The following is a 23,280-nucleotide window of genomic DNA, read 5'->3' on the forward strand; positions in this document are numbered from 1 at the left end:
ATTCAGTTTTGGTCAGAAAGAACCTTTTCAAGTGGTTGCAGGGAATAACCCCAGGTTGGAAATGCCAGCTCATTGCTTGGTGGAAATTTAGTTAATTAAGAGTACTTCTGTCCCAAGCTGGTAAAGGGTGATTATTAATCCATCCTGTGCGGATTCCTAGGCTACTGGGATGACCTGAACCAGAATCTTTGGATTTTTGTAGGTGCTTGCAGGGGGCCCCTGTGCTTTATACATTGGGGACATTTTTCTTAAGATGTTCATCATAGCTGCCATATCATTACTACTGTGTACATACTTTTGGACAAATTTCTTCAGCTTTCTTTTTGAGTTGTTTTGATATTGGTGTTTGATTTTTTTTTTAAAATTCAGTTACTTGTTTAGGCAACTGGATTTTTCCCTGCTGTTCATTCATTTTGTTCAGCAATGGTCTATTTTTTGCCATCTTTACCCAGTAAAATGTGTAAATCTTTAGTTTACCCACTGAAACATTTTAGGAAATGAAATATATAATATTCTCCAGTTTCAGGAATATGACTGAACTGTTGATTTGTCAGCAGATTTTGAAAGCGTCTGAGAGAAATGTAAGATTTAAACTGATTGTGCAGGCTTTAGCTGTGCATATGCTTGTTCTTAGCCAGACAATAGGTAATTAAAGATGACTCAGAAAATCATCATAAACCCAAAGCAGAAAGTATAACCTTTTGGGCAAACTCCATAGTTATGGAAAGTCTGCATGTTTATAAATTTAGGAAAACAGTATACATTTAAAAATAATAGTATTAAGAAGAAATGCAAGCAGTTCAGGGTAGTTCTTTAAAAAATCCTGGGAACAATGAGACATTACTTATTATTTAATAGTCAGAATTAAGAAATGATTGAAATGGAAATCTGAAGTTGCCTTTGGATCACTTAACAGAGTAAACCCAGAGGCAGCTCATTTTCCACTTGGATCAAATTTTAGTGTTTCCAGGATTTAACTCACAGCAATTTGGTGGAGAAAATCTCTATAGCACAGAACTGAAATAGTTTTTGAATGTTTAAATACATTTGGGTTATGATAATAGTTGAAAATGTGGAGTCCACTTGGTTACCAGTCTTCAAAAAATAAGAGGCCAGTAATTTAGTTTCTCATTGTATGTGAACAGGTATCCTTGAATAACTTGAGAGGAAGGGGTAGAGAGGAGTACTTATGATCTGAATGTAAGGCTATTCATATTTTTCACTCCTGCTCTCATTTCCTCTTCATTAGACAGCATAAGATCCCTTACAGACAAATGCCTGCAAGTCAAAATGCTTCTGGCATATGAATTACAGTTACAGTTTGGAGTAAAGTGGTTTGGGAAGCACTGAAAGATCTGCTTGAATTAACACTTGGAGTATTTGGGCAAGCCAAATACCAAGTTAATCAGTTGAAAATAAAGCTGTGATTTTTAATGGCACTGGCCTCAGAAGCAAGCTGTGACTCTGTGATGTCAGGCAGTCTCCCAGTGGGGGGTGGGAACTGGCGTGTGCATGCACATACACTGTATCTTATCCATATCAGCAAATTTGGAAGACCGGAAATCCAGTACATTCAGTACTAGCACTCTTTTTCTCTGCTCTGTATTTCCACATCAGCGCCCTGACCACAGGAAGTCTTTCCTACAAAGCTGGAAATCCTTGTGCGCTCTCACTCGTTCTCTTTCTGCTATCTCCTTTGGGAGTACTTACACAAGCTTAGATGTATTTTATTAAGAAGAATTTATATCTCAATCTCAGTCTGCAGAGTTAGTTGGAGAAGTGAGGCTTTACCACAAAGTGAGGCTTTACCACAAAAACTCTGGAGTAACAGAGTGTAATATTTTAGAGTTCAGACATAGGATCCCTGAAATTCAGAGAGAGACTCATTAAGGAGATGAGTCACTAATGTGATCCATCCATATCCAGAGAACCAATTAAAGGGCTGAAAGTCTGAGTATTTCTCTGACCTCTTTTCTTTATTTCTTTCATTTAATCTCTTTTGCTTGGGGCAGAGAGGAAAACATCACATGTATTTTACTCTAGTTAAAAACCCATGTGCTTGATTACTGTCAGATTACTCAAAACTACTTTCTTATTCTGCTATGGTAATTGTTATTCATATGAATGCTTTATTAAAAACCTTTCGATATTTCATTCTGCCCGAGATGCCCAGGGTGAATATAAGTATCTGTCACATGAGCAGACACTGTGCCATGTTCCTGTCCTGCCAATGACCAGAACAGAGATTATGTGCTGTGCCAGCGGCAGTGAGGATGGCCACGGGGTACCAGAACTCTGGTAACAAATCTCTCCCCACTGTACTATGCAGGCTTCCCAAAGAGTAAATGTCTCAAGTAACCAGCTCGATAGCTTTTAGAGCCACATAGAATGGCTTGCTCCTGGTGAGTATTTGTGCCCTATCGTGCCTTCTCCGGATCCTCCAAAGTCTGGAGGAATTCTTGGCATTTTTGTTGTCTGTGCCCTGTGCATGTCCCACTGGTGACATGTGACATTATCAGCTGTGAGGCAAGAAGGGTTCAAAGAAGGAAAAAGGCCAAACAGATAAATCCTTGCATTTCCTAAAGCTGTTTTGCTGTCATTTTCTTAACCACTTGCCCCTGACAGAAGGTTAGAGGACTGAGCAGTAATTGGCAAGGTTGTTAATATTAACGGATTCCTGTATTTTTTTCTTTTAAATTTAAGACCCAAGTAATTCCTGTGCCTGAGTGGCTATCATTTTGACCTTTATATCATTTCTAACTTGTTTCAATAACAATCTCTCATTCTTAAACTTATTTTTACTAAATAATACATGGGATGGAACTACAAATGGGGAGAGAGAAAGAGGAACAGGGAGAAGACTGTTTGGAGATGAAATTGATACTTCTCCTCCTTTCCCAGAGCTTTTTGCTAAAATGAGACTTCAGGATCAGGCCACATATACACAGGGAGGAGATGGACAGGCAGCTGCCAACAGATAGCAGCCTTTCTACACAACTCTGTTCTGAGGGCTTAAAATCTGTGTCTTGCTTAGAAAAATAACAGACATCTGGCCTCTGTTTCTACCTCTGTCATCAAGGTCATCTGGCACTTTATATAACCTATGTGTCTTTTAGCCTCTTTAGCTCTCTGCAGATAAAATAATATTGGCAAGAGAATCTTAAATGGTAGAATAGTAAAAGAACCTTGGATGGTAGGATTGAAAGTTTCTTAGAGATAATTTGGCTCAACTGCCTCACTTTGTGGGTGAGGAAGTAGAGCTCCAGAAAAAAGTGACTTTTTCCAAATCTTGCAGAGAGTTAGTGGAATGGTGAAATTCTCAGAGCCATTAATATTCTTTTATTCAGCAGAGGTCATATGAAACTAGGGACACAGTTTGTTCCTCAAAGGCCTGTCTTTGGGGCAGGTATGTTGTTGGCTTCCTGGGTGTGAGTCTAATGTGTCAGGCCAAGGCTGGTACCAAATGTGGTGGTGGCAGAAGGAAACATTAAAAACAAGGGAAGACCACATAAAGTGAGAGAAGTTTCTCTAGGACATGAACACAATGGAGTTAATTCAGGCCCACCTGATAGCTGTGGCTCAGAGGAAGGAGACCAATGGAATACCTGATCAACCTTGTCTTCCCACCCTAGCATCTGTCCTTCCTGCCCTGCTATTGTGATAGGTTTTATTTGTGAACACCCTGGCCTGCATGGCCAAGAAATATCCACACCTTCAAAGTAGCCACTGCCTGACGAGAGCTTGGGCCTGCAGGTATGTCCACTGCAGTGTGTGTTCCATCCTTGAGAGGAATACCCTGAGAATACCCTGGGAGGAAGCAGTCTCATGGCTCTTTGGGAAGGCATTCTGGTCTTGGCTGCTTGGCCCAGCTCTGGATGGGCATGTACCTTTGGCATCACTCCAAAAATACAGAGGATTAGGTCAGGACCCTCTGATACCTAGGTCTATGGGAAGTATTGAAAGTATTACTAAGAAAGGGTACATATTCAAGTTTCTTATAAGGCTTTTGAGTTATGCTTTCCTAAGTCTGGAGAAATAGGGAGTGAATAGTAGTTGGTTGCTATTTGACTAGAGTGGGAGATTCTTTATACAAATAGATACCTAATGCAGCACTAGGCTATTGAGGAAGATTAGCAAGACACTCTAAGTTTTACAACTCTGAATTTTACAGAGTGACCCTCTGGCCTTGGCAGCCTTGCAGCAGAGAGGACTCATTTGCACTGGGTAGAGATAGCCTCCAGGCTGACACCTCTGGGTGCCCTTTGCACAGTCCTGATCCTTACTTCTGACCTTCAAGCTCTCCACATGTCTCCCTCCCCATGCTAGTCTGCATTAATTTGTTAGGGCTGCCATAGCAAAGTACCACAGGTAGTGTCTTAAACACAGACATTTATTGTATTTAGGTGTCCAAGACCAAGGTATGGGCAGGGCTGGTCTTTCTGAAGACTTTGAGGGAAGGATTTGTTCCAAGTCACTCTTCTTGGCTTATAGGTGACATTCTTCTCCCTGTGTTTCTTCTATGTGTTTTTCTGAATCCAAATTTCTCCTTTTTATAATGACACTAGTTATACTGGAGTAGGGCTCACTCTAAAAGACTCTTTTTAACCAACTATATTCGCAATAACCCTATTTGCAAAAAAAGTCACATTATGAGATGCAGGGTGCAGGGTGATTAGGACTTCAAGATATAAATATTTGGGGAATACAATTCAGTTATACACAGTCTATTAAAGAAATCATCCAAAAGAGATAAAGAGAGCCAGAGTTCTAAGAGATGGGTTTCAGGAAGAGGAGTGGAGATCTTACTGAGTAGACTAGATTTTTAACCTCTTCTTCCTCATATGAGGCTCCACCTGCAGCAAGATGGTCAAGAGCAGTCATGGCCTTTAATCTTCATTGATGTTGGGACAGTAGTGAGAGGTGAGGACAAAGATGGAGCCTCTCACCATCCTGTGGGTTGAGTATCCTCTGGTAGAGGTGTGGATGTCTCCACTGTGCCTCATCTACAGCAGTCCCTCTTATCCATGGGGATATGTTCCAAGACCCCCCCCCCCCCGCCCCGCAGTGGATGCCTGAGATCATGGGTTGTACCCAGCCCTACTTATACTGTATATTTTCCTATACACACATACTTATGATAAAATTTAAGTTTTAAATTAGGCACAGTAAGAAATTAGCAACAATAACTAATAATAAAATAGAACAATTGTAACAATGTATTATATATGATAAAAGTTACATGAATTTAGTCTCTCAAAAAATCTTGTCGTACTGCACGGACCCTTCTTATGAGGATGTGAGATGATAAAAATGATGATGATATGGGGTGAGGTGAATGATGTGGGCATGTGACATAGCGTTAGGATCCTGTTGACCTTCTGATGATAGCTTGGAACATCATCTGCTTCCAGACTGGTTGACCACGGGTAACTGAAACCATGGCAAGTGAACCATAAATAAGGCAGGGACTACTGTATTCCTTAGGAAGAAGACAAGAAGGTGGGTAGAACTCACTGAACAAATATTAAGTACTCACTGTGTGCCAGGAACTTCTCTGTGAAAGATCATTGCCCTTGCACAGCTTTCTGTCTAGGGGGAGAAGGCAGAAAAAACAATCAGTGTAATAGGTAAGTAGATTACATAGTAGGTTAGTAGATAGTAAATGCTGTGGGGGAAGAATAGGAAAGGATGTGAATTTGTAGTTTTAAATGGAGTGGTCAAGCTGAGCTCCCTGAGAGGGTAAGTTTAGAGCAAGGATTTGAAGGGGGGCAAGGGGCTGGCCTGGTGTGTGCCTTGGGGGCAGTGGGGGCATCTGGGCAGAGGGATCTGCACCTCCCAGGGAAGATTGGAGGCACTATCAGGTGGCCTCTGTGGCAGGTTTGAGCCAGTGAAGGAAGGGAGAGGTGGTTAGAGATGCGATGGCAGGTGGGCCATACTGGTCCTTGGCTTTCCCTGGGTATCCTGGAGCCAAATCTGAACCAAGCAGTGGTGAGGGAAAAGCAGGAGAGCAGCTCACAGGCCTTTGTAGCATTGCAGAGGTCAGTGTCCATGGGCCAAAGTGGTAGCAGCAGAATTGCTTCTTCGGTTGGCCTGTTCTCCCTTAGAAGTGTTTCTTATCTCAAGTCTTTGAGCCCAAATTACCTGGCTGATGGTCTCCTGCATACATCTCCTTCTGACTAGTCTTTAGAATTTTTAGATTTAGATTCATTACTGTGATTGACCTCCATTCCATCTTCCCTTCTAGTTACTGCTGGAAAGCAATCTGTCCCTCCCCAAGCTGACCTTTTTTATTACTGATAGTTTTGACACCAATGGTAGCATTCTTATGGTGTTAAGAGAGCTCCTTTTCATTCCTAAACTGAAACTCAGGGATTTTTGAGCTCCTATACTAACCCAGTGGTCCTGTAATCACTTTTTAAAAATCAAAGACATTCTTATATAAACTTTTCTTTTTAGAAAGATTTTTAAAATTAATTAATTAATTACTTACTTAAAAAAGCACGAGCAGGGGGAAGGGCAGAGGGAGAAGTAGAGAGAGAATCTCAAAGCAGATTCCATGTTGAGCATGGAGCCCAATGTGGGGCTTGATCCCAAGACCTGAGCCGAAATCAAGAGTCAGATGCTTAAGTAACTGAGCCACCTCCTTATGTAAACTTTTCTTATAGCTGCTCTTCAAATCCTTAGCTACCAATAAAAATGTTCACTTATCTATTGTAGCCTCTCGGTCTGCCACTTGAATCAGTTGCAAATGGTACTGTCTATTAGTCTGAAGGAAATAAAAAAAAGCTATCATGTTGTTTGTTGTCTGCCTGCTGCTATGGTGAAGTAACTTTTTTGTTGGACTCTAGAGTACCAGTATGTAGGATCTTAATAACACATGTGATTAATTGTGTGTTAATTTCAGTTGAAAATTGAAAATACCACATGTTTTAGGTTGCTTGGGTGGCATAACAATGTACCACAGACTGGGAAGCTTCAATAACAGAAATTTACTGTCTCACAGCTCTGGAAGCCAGAAGTCTAAGAGCAAAGTGTCAACAGCTTTAGTTTCTCCTGAGGCCTCTCTCCTCGGCTTATTGATAGATGTCTCTTCCTATGTCCCCACATGGTCTTCCGTGTGTGTGTGTGTGTGTGTGTGTGTGTGTGTGTATGTGTATGTATGTGTATCCAAATTTTCCCTTTCCATAGAGACACCAGGCATGTTGGATTAGGGTTCCACCCTAATACCTTGCCTCTGTAAAGACCCCGTCTCCAAATAAGGGTCCATCGTGAGGACACCAACATAATGAATTTGGGGTGAGAGGGACACAGTCAACTCAAAATTGACCCTTTGACCCCTCTGCCCTTACTTTCTTTTGCCACCACCAGCTCCAGGCACATCTGCCCCTGATGTGCTTTCTCTGCAGCACATTCTTGTCAACAGTCTTGATTTTTCTAAGACTTCATTTGTTGAAGTTGAATTTTGGTCATATGACTTAAACACTAGTTTAAGTGAGTGAAGAATAATGTGCATTTACAAATAATGCACTAAACACTAGTTTAAGTGAGTGAAGAATAATGTGCATTTACAAATAATGATAGTGATTGCATTCTGAATGTAACATAATTCTAAAAAAGGATTCTAAAAGTCAGCCTGGACAGTGAGAGCATGTTTTGAATAAGTGCACATCTTCCAGGAGAGGTAGTGCAGGCTAGTGGTTAGGAAAACAGATAGCTGGGCTGCCTAGGTTGTTATTTACCTTTTTACCATCTGGCTGACTCTGGGAGAGTTATGTAAATCTCTCTTTGACTGAGTTTTCTTGTCTGAAATTGTAGCTATTATAGTTCCTACTTCACAGAGTTGTGAGGATTTAAAATGCTAACATATGTAAGGAATATAGAAGAGGGCCTGGTACATAGTAAATGCTCAACAAATGTTTGGCACTACTCTTCCCAGGTTGGCTGCTTTGAACAAAGATACTCAATTTGAATAAATGAGGTCTGATGTGTTTGTTAAAACATTATTTGTGGAAATAGTGTATGTGCTTCCAGGGTACACCAGCATTGGTGTATTTGATCTAGGAGATAGTTCTCATTTGTCAATAATATACCAGCTTAAATATTTTTTTTTTAATTTTATTTATTTATGATAGTCACACACACAGAGAGAAGGAGAGAGAGGCAGAGACACAGGCAGAGGGAGAAGCAGGCTCCATGCACCGGGAGCCTGACGTGGGATTCGATCCCGGGTCTCCAGGATCGCGCCCTGGGCCAAAAGCAGGCGCCAAACCGCTGCGCCACCCAGGGATCCCCTATATACCAGCTTAAAAGAAACATGAGGATTAATTTTTATCATTGAGGTACATTAACTCTTTTTTTAAAGAAAATATTTTATTTATTTATTCATGAGAGACACAGAGAGAGAGGCAGAGACACAGGAAGAGGGAGGAGAAGCAGGCTCCCTGCAGGGAGCCTGATGCAGGACTTGATCTGGGGACTCTGGGATCACGCCCTGGGCCACCCAGGCGTCCCACATGTGACTCTTTTTAATAAACATTTAATTTATATAATTTGGAGGTTTTCAATTTGAATTCTTGCTCCTGGAATCCTGGTTCAGGGGCCACGGGGGATGGTAGAGCATGAAGTGTGTGGAATCAGTGTGACATTGTTTGTACCCCAGGCCAGACACCTACCCTCAATCAGAACAGATCCCCTTGTTATGTATTAAATATATATATGTATATAATATATATATGTATTTAATATGTATATATTGCAGTTCTATGTAAAATTTGTCTGAAAGAGTTCTGCTACTAAAAATAGCTTGAGAACCACTAGCCTGGTTTGTAGATTATTCATATTCTTTTGCCCCCTGTTGCTTTCATTCTGTGTATACCCCAGGGATGCAACTAATGTTAATATTAGCCTGAGCAAAACATAATTAGGAAGGTAAATCTACTGCAAAAAGTAATACAGCATAAATTAAATAAATTAAATACAAATCAAATCAAATATGAAACAATGCATTCAATTATCTGCATCACTGCTTCCCTGCTTTAATATGGATATTTGAGAGGAGACTAGTTTTCTTTCTGTGATAGAACCAGGGCTGAACCAAGACCACTGAATTGTGTCAACCCCTGGAAGGATGGTTCTTGACCTATTGAGCATAAGTTAAAGACACTGCTATTTGGTCAGCTAAATTTTCAGGGTCAGTAAGTAGATCCACCACCTATCTATCTTCATTGTTAATGCATGAACTAGTCTTTGTGTGTGGCTGGGAACACCTACTTATAAAATGCTATTAAATGCTCATATAGGATTAATTTTGTGACGAACTGTTTACTGAAAAGTTATTAGTTGAATGGACTCCCCTTAGCCTGGCAAGGGAAAATGCATTTCCACCCACAGAAAGTTTGAAATTTGGACAGCAGATATTAGCATGAAGCTAGTGCTGCTGCTGGAATCAGAGGCAGAACCAGAATAGACACATCTTTGACACCCTCTGCCCTTCTCTCCCCAGCAACTCAAGAGGCTTGGTCTGTTCCCTGCTTTCCATGTTAGCATACCCCTAGAACTTCCCTCCCTTCAAAAGATCAACTTCCATCCTGTCAGCTGGAACTCTCCAGGCAGGATTCCACAAGTGCTTTCTCACCGTTCCCACTGAGCACACTGATTTTGGTCATCTCATGACTCCTGAATTCAGAAAATTCTGCTGCTGCATGCCCTGCTCTTTGTCAGCTGCCATCTGACCTCAGCTCAACTGGGTGTCCCTCCTCTGTTGAATGTAGGTCTGGATGTGAGGATGACTGGCTTAGAATGGACCTGCCCCAGTTCCAGGGCAATTTGCAATCCAAAAGAACTTGCTTATGCTCAGAAATCACAGATGAGTGGAGGTGATAACATTCAAAACCAGCTCTTACAGCTGAAGAACAACAGCAATGGGCAGATTGGCCACCTCCCTCTGATACTTTGCAAACCCGACCAGAGAAACTTGCCCTGACCTACCTCCCCACACATACCCCAGGAAACCTGACCTTCCTGCTTTTGCATCTATCATTTTGTTAACTGATCTCCTTTCTTCTAGTACCTATATCCCCTTTTTAATTTTTTTTTTCTTTTGGGCTACTGTTTGGCAGCAGAGAGCTGTTGACAGATAAGACCCAGGTCTTTATGCTCTGAGTTCCTAACTTACTAGGTGCCCAGTAGATGTTGAAAGAATTAATGAATTTGTGGATAAATGAATGAATGGATGAATGAAAAGCCCCAGAGCATATGTTTTCAGCAGCGGCATATGAAAGGGTCCCCACCTTCCTTTTCTTTCTGTCCCTCTTCCTGCCCTTGGGCCTTGCAGCTGGGTCTCTGCTAAAGGTGCCCACCTGGTTTGTCACATTCAGTGTCCCTCCTCCAAATCACCTCTTATAGTGCTGCCTAGTTAAATTTCCAGAAAATCCTCTTTCTTTCCTATTGCTCTCCTGCTCCCAACTGGGATGATTTCCTGTTGCCTGTGGGATAAAGCTCTGTAGCCCTCAGCCCGGCATTCTTTATTGACTATTGCTTGTTCTTGATCTTCCTTTAAGAATTATTTTGATTGTAAATATTCTAAACACATTGAAAAATATAACATCTACTCATTTATCCACCACTGAGATTAAATATATACAGCATTTCCTCTACTTGTTTTCCTAAATAAGTAAGCACACATTGCAGATGCAGACAGACTTCCCCTTCTGTCCCTTGCCCCACTGCTTCCCCTTTTCATCCACCACGATTCACCTCTGAGATCCATATGGTCCAGTTGGACTCATCTTTTCCCTGAAGTTTTGTTTTTCCTTCCTTTCTCTTGAGGCCCAGTTCACTTTTTGCATCTTCCAGGGAGCTGTCCCATTAGTTCCCTTGTTTTCTAAGTTGCTACCCACCTTACTGTCTCCCTTGTGTCTTTGGAGACAGTATCTGCCTGTGATAGGTTTTTTATATTTTCAAAGATTTTATTTATTTATTTTAGGGAGACAGAGAGAGAGAGCAAGTGCATGAATGGCAGGGGTGGGGGGTGGGAGGGTAGGAGCAGAGGGAGAGGGAGGAGGAAAGAATCTAAAGCAGACTCTGCACTGAGCAAGGAGTCCAACAGGGCAGGTCATCCTCCTTGGAAGGTAGTTATAGGAACATAAATTTTTATCTCTGCTTCCAGGACATCTGGGTTGTTCCTTTGCCCTACTATGGAGATGTGTACTATGGAAAGAACAGATTCTAATACCAGCCCAAGTAGAGCATAATTATGGAGGGGAAATCTGCTTCCTAGTAACATGTTAATTCCACAGTCAAATGGAACCAATTTGGCATCATCTTTCCCACTGTTCTTTAGCCTTTGGGTTGATGGAAAGTTCACTGTCTCATAGTGTTCCTGTACGTGGTGGTATAGAACTACGATCTCAAGAAGACCAATGTCCTCTTTCTAATTCTTCTAGCCTCCAGGAACGGATAAAATCCCTCAACTTGTCACTTAAGGAAATCACTGCTAAGGTAAGTAACTTCATATGCCCATTTTCTAAAGTCTCTGAAGTTTTCTTTTGATTTAATGTCATGTCTAGTTCACATGAAATTTCATGGCTAGCTCGTGGCTCTGGAAGAAGTATAGACTCTATAGAACCATTCTACAGGCCAGGTGATGGGCCCAAAGAGCTGGGAATGAGGGCTGCTCCCATGGTAGAGGTCCTGGCTTCTGGTCCCACAGGGGTTGACTGGTTCAGCCTTTGCTTCACAGGAGCCATCAGTGTTAGGGAATGGAAAATGAATGCTTTTGTATACCATCAAATGCCTTTGTATGAAAAGGCTTTTGGGATGGGAGTAATCTGAAAAGTTAATTGCTTTTCTTCCAGGAAGGCAGGGTTCAGGGATACTCACAAACAGGTTTTAGAAAAGGCATAGTAGGTGTTTGTTTTTAAACTTTTTAAACTGACTTGGAATAATTTTGCCTATTTTCTCTGCCACTTATACTTCAAATCAGGACCTGATCTGTACAGAGACAGTGCACTCCTGCATTATTCCCTGGGAGCACATGTCAATTCAATTAAATAGTCAATGTTATTGTTATTAGGATAACCACAGTTTACAAAACAGAATCTTTTCCTGCAGAGATAGTTCTATGTGACCGAGTTATTGACAAACTGAGAAGTAGGACCAATTACTCTGTGGATTACTAACTGTGTGGCAGAGAACTGGGTAGGAATTGTTAATTATTTGTGTTAGGTCTGAGAGCCAGGGCTGGTTATAAGATGGTCAGAATGTAAAAAGAGCTGGTGTCTGAGCAGAGAGCAAAGCAGACGAGAGTGCACTGGCCTGAAAGGAATGTTTTCTTGCCCTCCCTCAGTGCCCAGGAGAGAGGTCAGGAAGACCTGCCAAAGGGCTTGCACATCACCACAGCTGGGCTGAGACTGGGGATGTATTTTTGACGAAAGTGTCCACAGTCTTCCTGGCCCCTTTCCCCCCTATTTTTGTATCCATTTTCTGAAAAAAAAAATTGAATGATTTTGCTAAAAAAGTCACACAGCAGCAGTTTGATAAGCAGTTATGTTCTGCTAGAACATTTGCTGGAAGAAGAGCAAGATGAGACCCAAGGCATGCCTTTATGCAGAACATGCAAGGGGTTGAATCCCCAGGCAAGGCTGAGAGACCTTCTTCCCTGCTCAAGGGGACTGACTCAGTTTGCCCATTTTGTCATGTAAAGCAGGAAGGGAAGTGCTAGAAGGCATACCTGAATTTCTGCTATATATGTTTTGGTGATATTGCCGACTAGTATTTATGTTCTATGGATGTCTGCCAGGTGACCTCCAGATGGAGCCACTAGGGAGGTGAGGAGAGGCCAAAGCTTCCTGCATGGGCAGGAGGTAGGACTATTCCTTCTTCTGTATTTTCTGGTGTAAATACGTGCCATTTATCAGGAGCATCCTAATTTTTGGGCATGATTAAAAGGTGGAAGTACTTCAGGGTTTGGATTTATTGAGCACTGGAACATGCTGTGTGTATTCTGAATGAATCCCTATCCCAACAGTGAGCATACAGGTGTGCCTATTAGAGAATATACATGGTGTTTATATAGCAATGTGTTTTATAGAACATTTTATATTATGCACACAAACATATTACCATAGGCATATGACAGTGGGATTTGTTGATAATCTCCAGCTACCGTTAAAGCTCTTGGATTTGCCCAAATGCCAAAAGTGATTGGCTTTGTTTGCATACCTTCTCTAATGCACTTACAAATAAGTTAAAATTCCCTTGCTTTTCCATAAGATAAAGGAAATCATATCTAAGATTTTATTAAAAAAATTTTTTTTAAAGATTTTATTTATTTATTCATGAGAGACACACACAGAGGGAGAGAGGCAGAGACACAGGTAGAGGGAGAAGCAGGCTCCATGCAGGGAGCCTGACATGGGACTCAGACCTGGGTCTTCAGGATCATGACCTGGGCTGAAGGCAGCATTAAACCGCTGAGCCACCCGGGCTGCCCCATATCTAAGATTTTAAAATGTAAATTTAGAAGCTCCACTTGATAATGAGTTCCCCAGGGTCCAAAGTTATCTGGAAATACAAAGGAGACACAGATTTTCTAGGGTGTGTATTTGTGTGTATAGGTGGGTGTGTACATCCACACATACATGAATATGTATGTGTATGGGGGACATATATTAGTCCACACAGAATTGAAACAAAACTGTCCAGTCACACAAAACAACTTTACTCACTAGACTTGTTTGACTCATGACCTTGAGGCAAAAATTACAGCTTGGCCCTGTTCCTTTAGTATATTAGATATATAGATCTGATATTCTTTTGATTCCTCATCCAAAGAGAAATGGAACCTTCATTCATTCATTACATTTCTTTGACTCCATGGTTCCCAAACCAGGTAATTAAGGGATAAATGAGATGAAAGAAATAGTTGGAAATAAATGGAATATCTGGTGATTGGTGATATTAGATTACATCCAGCAGTGCTTGAAAGAATGTACATTGCAATTTAATAAGAAGATTTAGAAAGTCTGTCTCATATTAACAGTGACAGCTTGAAGGATAGATTTGTTCAACAAAGGAGAAACTGACCGAATTATGATTAATAGAAACTGTTAACTAAAATCAGAAAGACTGGACATACATTGGATGAGACATAAGAATTATGGCTGGTGTTATGGACTTGGCAGAAATGTTCCTGGACTTTTGATGACATTCTTGGATGGATGGAAAGGGATGTGCCCATCATCGGGCACTGGGCCAGCCTGAGACTGAGTGCTATGAGGAGCAATCCAGAGCATCTTCTTTTTATTTTTTTTTTTATTTTTTTTATTTATTTATTTTTTTTGCATCTTCTTTTTAACATGCAGTTCTGAATCCTGACAAATCTCAGGATTGTTTAGAGGGTCTAGGAATTATCACTTGGGGCATGGAGATGCTCATCACTTCTGATGCCAGCTTTGACATGGAGGCGACTGCACTGTCACCTTCATCCAGAGAATGAGTTTTGTAGAGATTTGAGAAATTACAATTGCTTAATGGAAAAGAACATATTTAAGGCCAAGAAATAGTATAACAATTTAGGCAGGATGGGTGAGGTCTGCTTTGATTCCAAAAATAATTTCAATTTTAGTCTGAGATAAGCCAAACAATTCAAATTGATGGTATCTAGCAAGATCTAGATTCTTCTGGGGAAATTAAATTTTATATTTTCTCTGGGGTCTATGAACCCAACAGGATTAATTTTAGTTTTTGAATGGAATCAGATTTTTATCCAGAAAAGAAGGATCATTTGTGGGCCAACCAAAATGTCTCTATACACACGTTCATTGTTATTCAACTGAGTTGTGTACTTTTGTTGAACTGGATGTTTTTCTCGTTTTTCGAGGTAGCTCACTGATCTGAGTATAGATATCAATTGAATATGAAGTTTTTGCTTTAAACAAAACGAAAAAAATGTGATGTTTTAGTTTCTTTTTTTTAATTTTTTATATGTAGCATTTATTGTTCAAGTGTGTATATCATCATATTATGATTTAGAAACATTTACATTTCCTTATAATTAAAATATTTTTTACTGTTTTTTTAATTGGTTTCTAACCTAGTTTTTTTTATTTATAAATTAATTTTTATTGGTGTTCAATTTACCAACATACAGAAAAACACCCAGTGCTCATCCCGTCAAGTGTCCGCCTCAGTGCCCGTCACCCATTCCCCCCCACTCCCCGCCCTCCTCCCCTTCCACCACCCCTAGTTCGTTTCCCAGAGTTAGGAGTCTTTATGTTCTGTCTCCCTTCCTGATATTTCCCAACATTTCTTTTCCCTTCCTTTATATTCCCTTTCACTATTATTTATATTCCCCAAATGAATGAGAACATAGACTGTTTGTCCTTCTCCGATTGACTTACTTCACTCAGCATAATACCCTCCAGTTCCATCCACATTGAAGCAAATGGTGGGTATTTGTTGTTTCTAATGGCTGAGTAATAGATGTTTTAGTTTCAAACAAAATAAAAGATAATCTAAGATATTTGGAAAAAGAAAGTGAACTTTAAGATTTTTTTCTATTTTTGGGGGATCCTGGGGTGGCTCAGCGGTTTGGCGCCTGCCTTTGGCCCAGAGCGTGATCCTGGAGACTGGAGATCAAGTCCCACATCAGGCTCCAGGCATGGAGCCTGCTTCTCCCTCTGCCTGTGTCTCTGCCTGCCTCTCTCTCTCTTTCATAAATGAATAAATAAATTAAAAAATCTTTTAAAGGGATCCCTGGGTGGCGTAGCGGTTTGGCGCCTGCCTTTGGCCCAGGGCGCGATCCTGGAGACCCGGGATCGAATCCCACGTCGGGCTCCCGGTGCATGGAGCCTGCTTCTCCCTCTGCCTGTGTCTCTGCCTCTCTCTCTCTCTCTCTGTGACTATCATAAATAAATAAAAATTAAAAAAAAAAAATAAAAAAATAAAATAAAAAATCTTTTAAAAAAGATTTTTTTCTATTTTTGAAAGAGCAAAGAAAATGTAGGAAGTGTTTAGGTATCCTGGAAAAATACGAGATAAAACCTATAAAACTCATTGAGGTCTACTTGTCTTAATTTCAATTCTGATTTACCAGCAAATCTCTGCCCTCAAAGATTCATTAGACAACATCTACTGGTAATTAGTCTGCCCCTCTGCCCTTGATCTCAACTACTGTGTACCTTCACTTATTGCTTACTGTGTGCCGGACAAGAACAAAGTGCCTGCTTACATAGAACTTGCATCCTTGTGGGGAGAGATACTAGAAAAACAGAACAATAAAAACAAATCATGTCAACTGGAGAAGACGTGGGAAAAACACCATGCAGGGTGAAGGTGGAAGGGGAGGGAGGGTTGAGGAGGTTGCTATTTTCTATAGGTAATCAGCCAGGCCTTTCTTCCCAGGTGATGTTTGAGCAGAGCCCTGAAGGGTATGAGTAAGCTAAGGCAGTTGGGGCAAGAATATTTCAGAAGGGAGTAACCATGGGGAGGGAGAGAGAGAGAGAGAGAGAGAAAGAGAGCAGGGTGAGGGGCAGAGGGAGAAGCAGACTCCAGCTAAACCAGGAGCCCAACGAGGGGCTCAATCCCAGGACTCCAGGATTGTGACCTGAGCTGAAGGCAGATGCTTAACCGACTGAGCCACCCAGGCAGCCCTACATTGTTTGCTTTTAAATAACTCTCCTTCAGTTATTCCTTATCACCCCTCTTAATTGCTTCTAAATCCAGAAATCTCCAACCGGCTGCTCCATTGCCTTCTGATTTTGACTTGAGTGAATGCTGATTCATGGCTGTTTCTCTCCCTCTAGGTGTGTATGAGTGAGAGACTCAGCAGCACTCTCAGGAAGAAAGTGAATGACATTGAAACCCAACTCCCAGCATTACTTGAAGCCAAAATGCTTGCTGTATCAGGTAACTGGATGTAGAGGAGACATTGAAGCAGTGGAGTAGAATAGTGACAGCTGCCACCACAGCCAGGCTTTATCCTTGAATGACACTCTACTTGTTACTTATGTCTTGGACGTTTCAGAGCTTTTGTGGGAATTATTACTAAAACTCATGGAAGAAATGTGCAGCATGGCTTCCTTGTAAGACTCTTAAAGCTACATATGCACATATAACAAAAAAAATAAGTTATTTGTGTAGGTATCGTATTTTGGACTTCCAATTTCTGTTTCTTTAGGAGACCAGAGGTACTCTGCATACCATATAATTCTAGGAGATGTTTAGATAGCATTATGTGTCTGTAGAGGCCCCATGGAGATTGTTGGGTGAAGTCAGCCCCTTCCTACAGGGGCTGATAACATGAGACCAGGTGATGCACTCAGTTTAGTAGTCTAGTCAGAGATATTAGATTTTTGGAGGGTTCTCAGTGGATTGTAATCCCTTCTCAATCCTGTAATTATTAGGAATATATTTTTCCATTAATTAGTAGGTTAAAAAGACAAATCTCTGAAAATAGTATTTTACCTTATCATTTGAATAGGGCTTTTAGACATTCCTCTATATTGTTATTTTATTTTCACAACAGCTATGTTAAGTAGGTGGGAGAGATACGGTGTCCCAATGAACAGATTAGGAGATTGAGGCCCTGGGGCATGTCCTTTGGTTAATTCACTCAATTAGCTAAGTGGTGGCAGAACAGGGGCTCAAGTTCAGGTGTGATAAATGGATTTTTAATCCAGTTATGTAATGACATCCTCCAGTATTCTCGGAGTTTTATAGGTTGCGTGAACCTACAGCTCATCAGCTTCAGAAGAATCATAAAAATTTAACGAAAAGGTATAATAATTACATGTATGGGTTTTAAATGGCATTTTAAGAAGGAATACAATAATTGGCAGCTTCTGCTCTTCAGATCATTAAACAACTAATGTTGGCAGCTAACGAGCAATTTGGTTCCTGGTGCAGTCAGGCATATTATTTACAACCAGTACAACATCGAAATGTGAATGTGGGGCTTGGCTCTTAACAGCTTCACATGCCATTTACTTGAAATTATGGCCCCATTTGCTAAGAGAAAAAAAAAAAGATTGAACACAATCTTTCTTCTGAGTTAGTGGTTTTGCCTTTCTTAATCCATATATCTTCTTGAGGAATACAGGTGGATATGTATCTATTAAGCCCAAGGGAGGAGATGGATCATTCAGGCAGCAGAGATGTCCCTCTCTCAAATATGAATAATCTCTTTTTAGAATCCCAGGGAAAATTCTTAAGATGGTATATTGCATTTGGGGCCTGGGTTTTGTCTTTAGTTTTTTGATCAGCTAAGAAAATCAGTGAGGCCTAGTTGGAGGAGGGATGACCTGAATTAGCTGGGATGGGAACTCACTTCTCAACATTCCTGCTTCCTGATTACTCTGTAGTCAGTGGGCCGTCCCCATGGGCTGGGGCTGTGCCAGGACGGTCATCATTCTTTTTCATCTCTACGTAAAGTGGTTTCTATTTTCTTTTGAGCTATGCTCTACAGCAGGGAGGACCTGAGCAGGGAAAGGCCCTTCCTTTAGGATCTTGACAGGCTTACCTTAGCACATTCAGAGTGGCAAATCCTCACTCCATTAGACAAAAGCCATGACAAACCACTCCAGGGGAAAGAAGCCCTTCTTCATTTTGGTCCATCTGCTAGAATGCTGAGAGGCAATGCCCTTGGGATTCTTGGAGGCACTCTTGAATGAAAAGGGTATTAGGGGGTACCCTTAAGATTCCCAGAGGGCTTTTTGTCTGTCTGAAAGTTTCTTTGATTCACTCATTGATTTGGTCTATAGACTGTGACTTCTTAATTTGAGAATCAAATTGGCTATCTGCAGAGACTGGGAATAAGAAATAGCTTTATTTTCAGACTCACCAAATCCTAGCTCCTTTATTTTTAATAGTGTATTCTTTAACTCTCTTCTCTTTTCGTGCATTGTATCATAGGCAGTGACAGGATGCCTGGCAGGCACTTCTATGTTCTGCCTGGAGTCTTCTTGGGTGTATGACCAACTTCATTAGCAACTTTCTTCTCTGTTACTTCAGTTGATAATGATACCAGACTTTCTGTTACTATATGGCAAGGAACTCCTTTCCTCCAGCTTTCTATTATATTTTTCTTGCCTCCCTTTTATTCTTTACTGAGGCCTGTCAAGGCTTCTGCATGCCACCTGATCCCAGAATCAGTGCTTCAGATTTTAGGGATTTGTTACAGCAGCATTCAGACACCAAAATCTGTTCTCCTCATTGATTGTTGCATAATAAATCAACTTCGAGATTTAGTCATTCAAAGCATACCCATCATTTATTTTGCCTATGAATCTGCAACTATTTGGGCAGACCCTGGCAGGAACAGATAGGGTGGTTGAACGGGGGCTGGAGAATCCACTTTCAAAGAAGGTAGCCCAACCGAGACAAGGAATCATTAACCTCTTTGTTACCCTCACTGAAAACTTCATCCTCTGCCCCACAGTGATTGCTTTGACCTTCATGCCTTCTAGAGAGTGTGTAGTGGGTACGGGTGATCAGGATACTATTGTTAAGATGTCAACACCAGAAGTTGGGGACTGTCTCCTTCTCTAGAACTGCGCTGGGCCCCTGTGTAACCACTGGCCTCTAGTGATGAGTGCTTGTGCCTTTGCTCAGTCCAATTCCATGCATGCCCTCCTCCTCACAGCTGGGACCTCCTTGACACTCCAGGACTTTTCATGCCCACACACAGAAGATACTTAAGTGGTGGTTACCTGGTATAAGACTCAGTAGCAAGCATCTTTCCTGCTATTGGTCTTCTGTCTCAGGCTCTGGGTCTGCTCTGCTGCTCAGACATGGTCCTGGATGGGTCCTCAGGTCCTGAAACCGGGCTCTGTCTCCATCTATGCTCTGTAACCTGAGTAGTGTCCCAGTCTTCATCTGCATGGGGCCTGCCCTGCTCTGACTTCTTCCTTTCCCCTAGGATCAAAGCCTGGCTCTCTGCTGCCCAGCTTCTGATATTGCTCGGATACTGACATTGCACGTGCATTTCTTGCTCCAGCCTTTCCCTGCTTGGATCACGCACTATTGTTGATGCCATCCATCTGTTGAGTCACTGCTGCTTTTTTCTTGGGCTTTGCCCGGCACTCAGAAGATAGTCAATAAGAGTAATTGTGTTAAGAAAAACTGCACCTCATTTGTAGATAGCTGATCCCCAGAATCTGTTATTTTCATACCTCCTTTGGGTCTTCCCTCAGTTTGTGGTATATTTTCTTTCCCACCTGCCTCCTATTATTTGTTTCCAAGGAATAAACAGTTCAGATCATCGTTTATTCTTTAGTAGCATACCAAGGTGTCTCAGGTACTCCAAGCCATTTTTTTTAAATTATGGTTCTATCCAATTTGATTTTTCTTTTCCAGAGAATAAAAATTAGCTTCGTTTAAAATATCTTAGTGTCTAAATGGAAGCCTATCTAGACATAAACAAGATTTTCTAGATAAGCACAGAATGTTTCCCTCTCTCTAAAAAATTTAGATCAGTGGCTGGAGGAGATGATAGGCCCAGCAAAGATTTTTCAAAGATGCTATCTGTCCAGTGTGGAAATAAATGAGGCCCGCCAAAAGAGAAGAAATGAAAGCTACTTCAGAGCTTACTATAGCAAGGGAGTCAGCCACCATTACCTGTGTTTTGGCAGAGACTCAAAGGCAGGCAGAAAAGTGGGAAAGCTTCATAGTAGAAAAAAGGGAAGGCTTCAGGTTACTCTGACAGGAGCCTGGGGGAGCTAGAGGCAGGCTAATTAGAGCATCCTATGTAATTGGTTAGGGGAGCATATTTGGCTTTCTCTGGCTGGTTTGTAAGTTGGAAGCAAGGGCAAAAATTAGGGAAGCTGTCAATTATTAATAAAATCCTGGCCATTTTGGACCGATTATTATAGACATGATTATTTAGTTTCCTGGATTATTAATAGAAATAGCAATCTGGCTTCCTATAGCCTGCCTTCCTGAACTGGCTATTGTAGATATGGGGGTTCATTTCTTGGACAGGTTGCTGCAGGTTGTGGGACAGAGTGCTATTGCTCTAGATGATCTGGCCATTGTCTGTTTGTATATTTAGTCTCTCACCAGGTACCACAATTTTCAAGCTGTTAGAAGCTGTTTATGTTTTACATAAAATCCCGTGTGTGCCGGTGTTATATTCCCCGTCTTAACTGTGAAGTGTGTGGCCGTCTAAAATGTTTGATGTGCAACACCAGTCAGAGGGCTCTGCTCACATAAAGTGCTTGTTGCTCTCTCAGGAAATCATACTGACTGGAAGAAAGTGATAAAACTGACAGAGAATGGCAGATTCCAGCCAAAGGAGCTTCCGTAGAGAGGTGGTGGAGTGGTAGGGGGAGTATTGGCAAGTGCTGGTTTATAGCCTTTGCTCTGTTAGCCCAAGTTCGTTCGTTCTTTCGTTCTTTCTTTCTTTTTTTAAAAATTTATTTATTTATTCATGAGAGACAGAGAGAGAGAGGCAGAGGGAGAAGCAGGTTCCATGCAAGAAGGCCAATGTGGTATTTGATCCCGGGTCTCCAGGATCATGCCCTGAGCTGAAGGCAGACGCTCAACCACTGAGCCACCCAAGCATCCCATGCTAGGCCAGGTTCTTAGCTTTGACATCATGGAGGGGGAGGCTCTGAGTGACAGAGCATGAGGTCTTCCTCACCATGTGTACTTGAGCTTGGAGTTCCTCAAAAGAATTGGCCTTGGGATGCCTGGGTGGCTCAGTGGTTGAGCCTCTGCCTTTGGCTTGGTTCATGGTCCCGGGGTCATGGGATTGAGTCCCGCATTGGGGGGAGCCTGCTTCTTCCTCTGCCTGTGTTTCTGCCTCTCTCTCTGTGTCTCTCATGGATAAATGAATGGAATCTTAAAAAAAAAAAATTACAGCATTTTGCCAAAAAGAAAAAAGAGGCAGGACTCTATTATTTTTGGAGTTTGATGATTTTCACACTAGCTTTATTTCTTTTTTCCAGTAAAGAAGGACAGCTGAAATTAGAGTATGTAAATGTGAATAATTTTAGGAGGATTGTTACAGATGGAAGTATCTGTGGACCTATGCTGTACTCTGTGTGTGTGTGTGTGTGTGTGTGTGTGTGTGTGTGTGTGTGTGGCATGTCCCCCTAATTGAAAGTTGTAGTGAGGGCTGGACCTGTTTGGTGATACAGCCTACCTGAGTACCGAGTTCATTCCCTAAGGCTCTCTGTACTCCCTCCCTTTATGGGTGATTTGTGGCCACGTTTTGACCAAGTCGCTTGTTGAATTATATTTGGTAGAATAAGCACCTAACATGAGGTTGGAAAAACCCAGTTCAAGATCAGTAACCTCATGTGGGATCTTAGAATTCCAAAACTTTGTGACCTTGGGAAGGTCTGGGTCTTAGTTTCTCCAAGTGCAAACCAGAGATAGTCATTCTGAGATCCCCATCCTGACTTGTCGGAAAGGCCTAACAAGAGCCCTGTAATCTGTAAAATCGGACTCTCAAATAACAGCCTCAAAAAAGAAACCCCAGATACTGTGAAGTAGAGGAGGGACATATTTAAGTTCAGGATAAAGGATACAATTAGAAGGAACAGAGTGAGTAAAGTCAGTTTTGGCTTTGGCATTCACCTGGAGGGTTTTAACTGTGGCATTTGTAGAAGGAAATATTTTGACAGGTGCTTTAATAAGCCTTTGTGAAGGCCCAGGTATGGTTCTCTCGCTGAAGAGCAGACAGATGTGTGTGTGGGATGATGGCAAAGGCAGGAATTCATCTGCACAAATCGTCCTGTGGCATTTAGGAAAGGGGCTCATTAGAGTCACAGAGATTGGGGGCATGGGGTCACTGATGGGACTTCCTTCAGGGATCAGCTTTTACTTTTCTGTATTTTCATCACAGAGCTCTTGGCCAGTTTCAGTAATCAGGGAGGGCTAAATCAAGAAGGATTTACTCATGGGCTTGGATCTGAGATCAAAATGCTTATAAAATATTAAGTGGGGGCAGTGTAGCATTTTATCATGGCTTCAGTTGTAGTATTAACTGTCTCTTTGGGAATTTGCACTCTTCCTGCATATATAAAATTTACATGTCTATCACTATGCATTTTCCCTCAGGATCAAGGAAGGGACCCAGGTTTTAATTAATGATCTCTCTCATGTTTTATTAAGGGCCCTGGTCTCTAGAGCTTGTCATGAGTTGCAGGGTAATCTGAGAATGTATTTCCTGTCATTCTAGCAAACCTTCTGTGCAGGCACTTGCCCTGCCTATGTAGTCTTTTCTGATTTATTTTTAGAGATCTTTTCTCTCTGAACTGTTTGGAGGAGGAGATT

The 23,280-nt window shown here is 41.5% G+C and overlaps 1 protein-coding gene across 10 annotated transcripts in view; it reads left to right on the top strand.

The window, feature by feature from the left end:
* The window catches only part of DISC1 (DISC1 scaffold protein), a 350,357-nt gene that overhangs the window by 127,765 nt on the left and 199,312 nt on the right, over positions 1-23,280 (top strand). For all 10 annotated transcript variants that reach the window (XR_005986855.1, XR_005986856.1, XR_005986857.1 and 7 more), the window contains exons 7-8: positions 11,445-11,499; positions 16,806-16,908. Coding sequence is in view for 7 of the 10 variants with exons in the window: in XM_041749370.1 (XP_041605304.1) it covers positions 11,445-11,499; positions 16,806-16,908 (158 nt within the window). In the remaining 3 variants the exon portion in view is untranslated. The remainder of the gene's footprint in view (positions 1-11,444; positions 11,500-16,805; positions 16,909-23,280) is intronic.

The sequence above is a fragment of the Vulpes lagopus genome, chromosome 3 (genome assembly GCF_018345385.1).
Source record: "Vulpes lagopus strain Blue_001 chromosome 3, ASM1834538v1, whole genome shotgun sequence".
NCBI lineage: Eukaryota > Metazoa > Chordata > Mammalia > Carnivora > Canidae > Vulpes > Vulpes lagopus.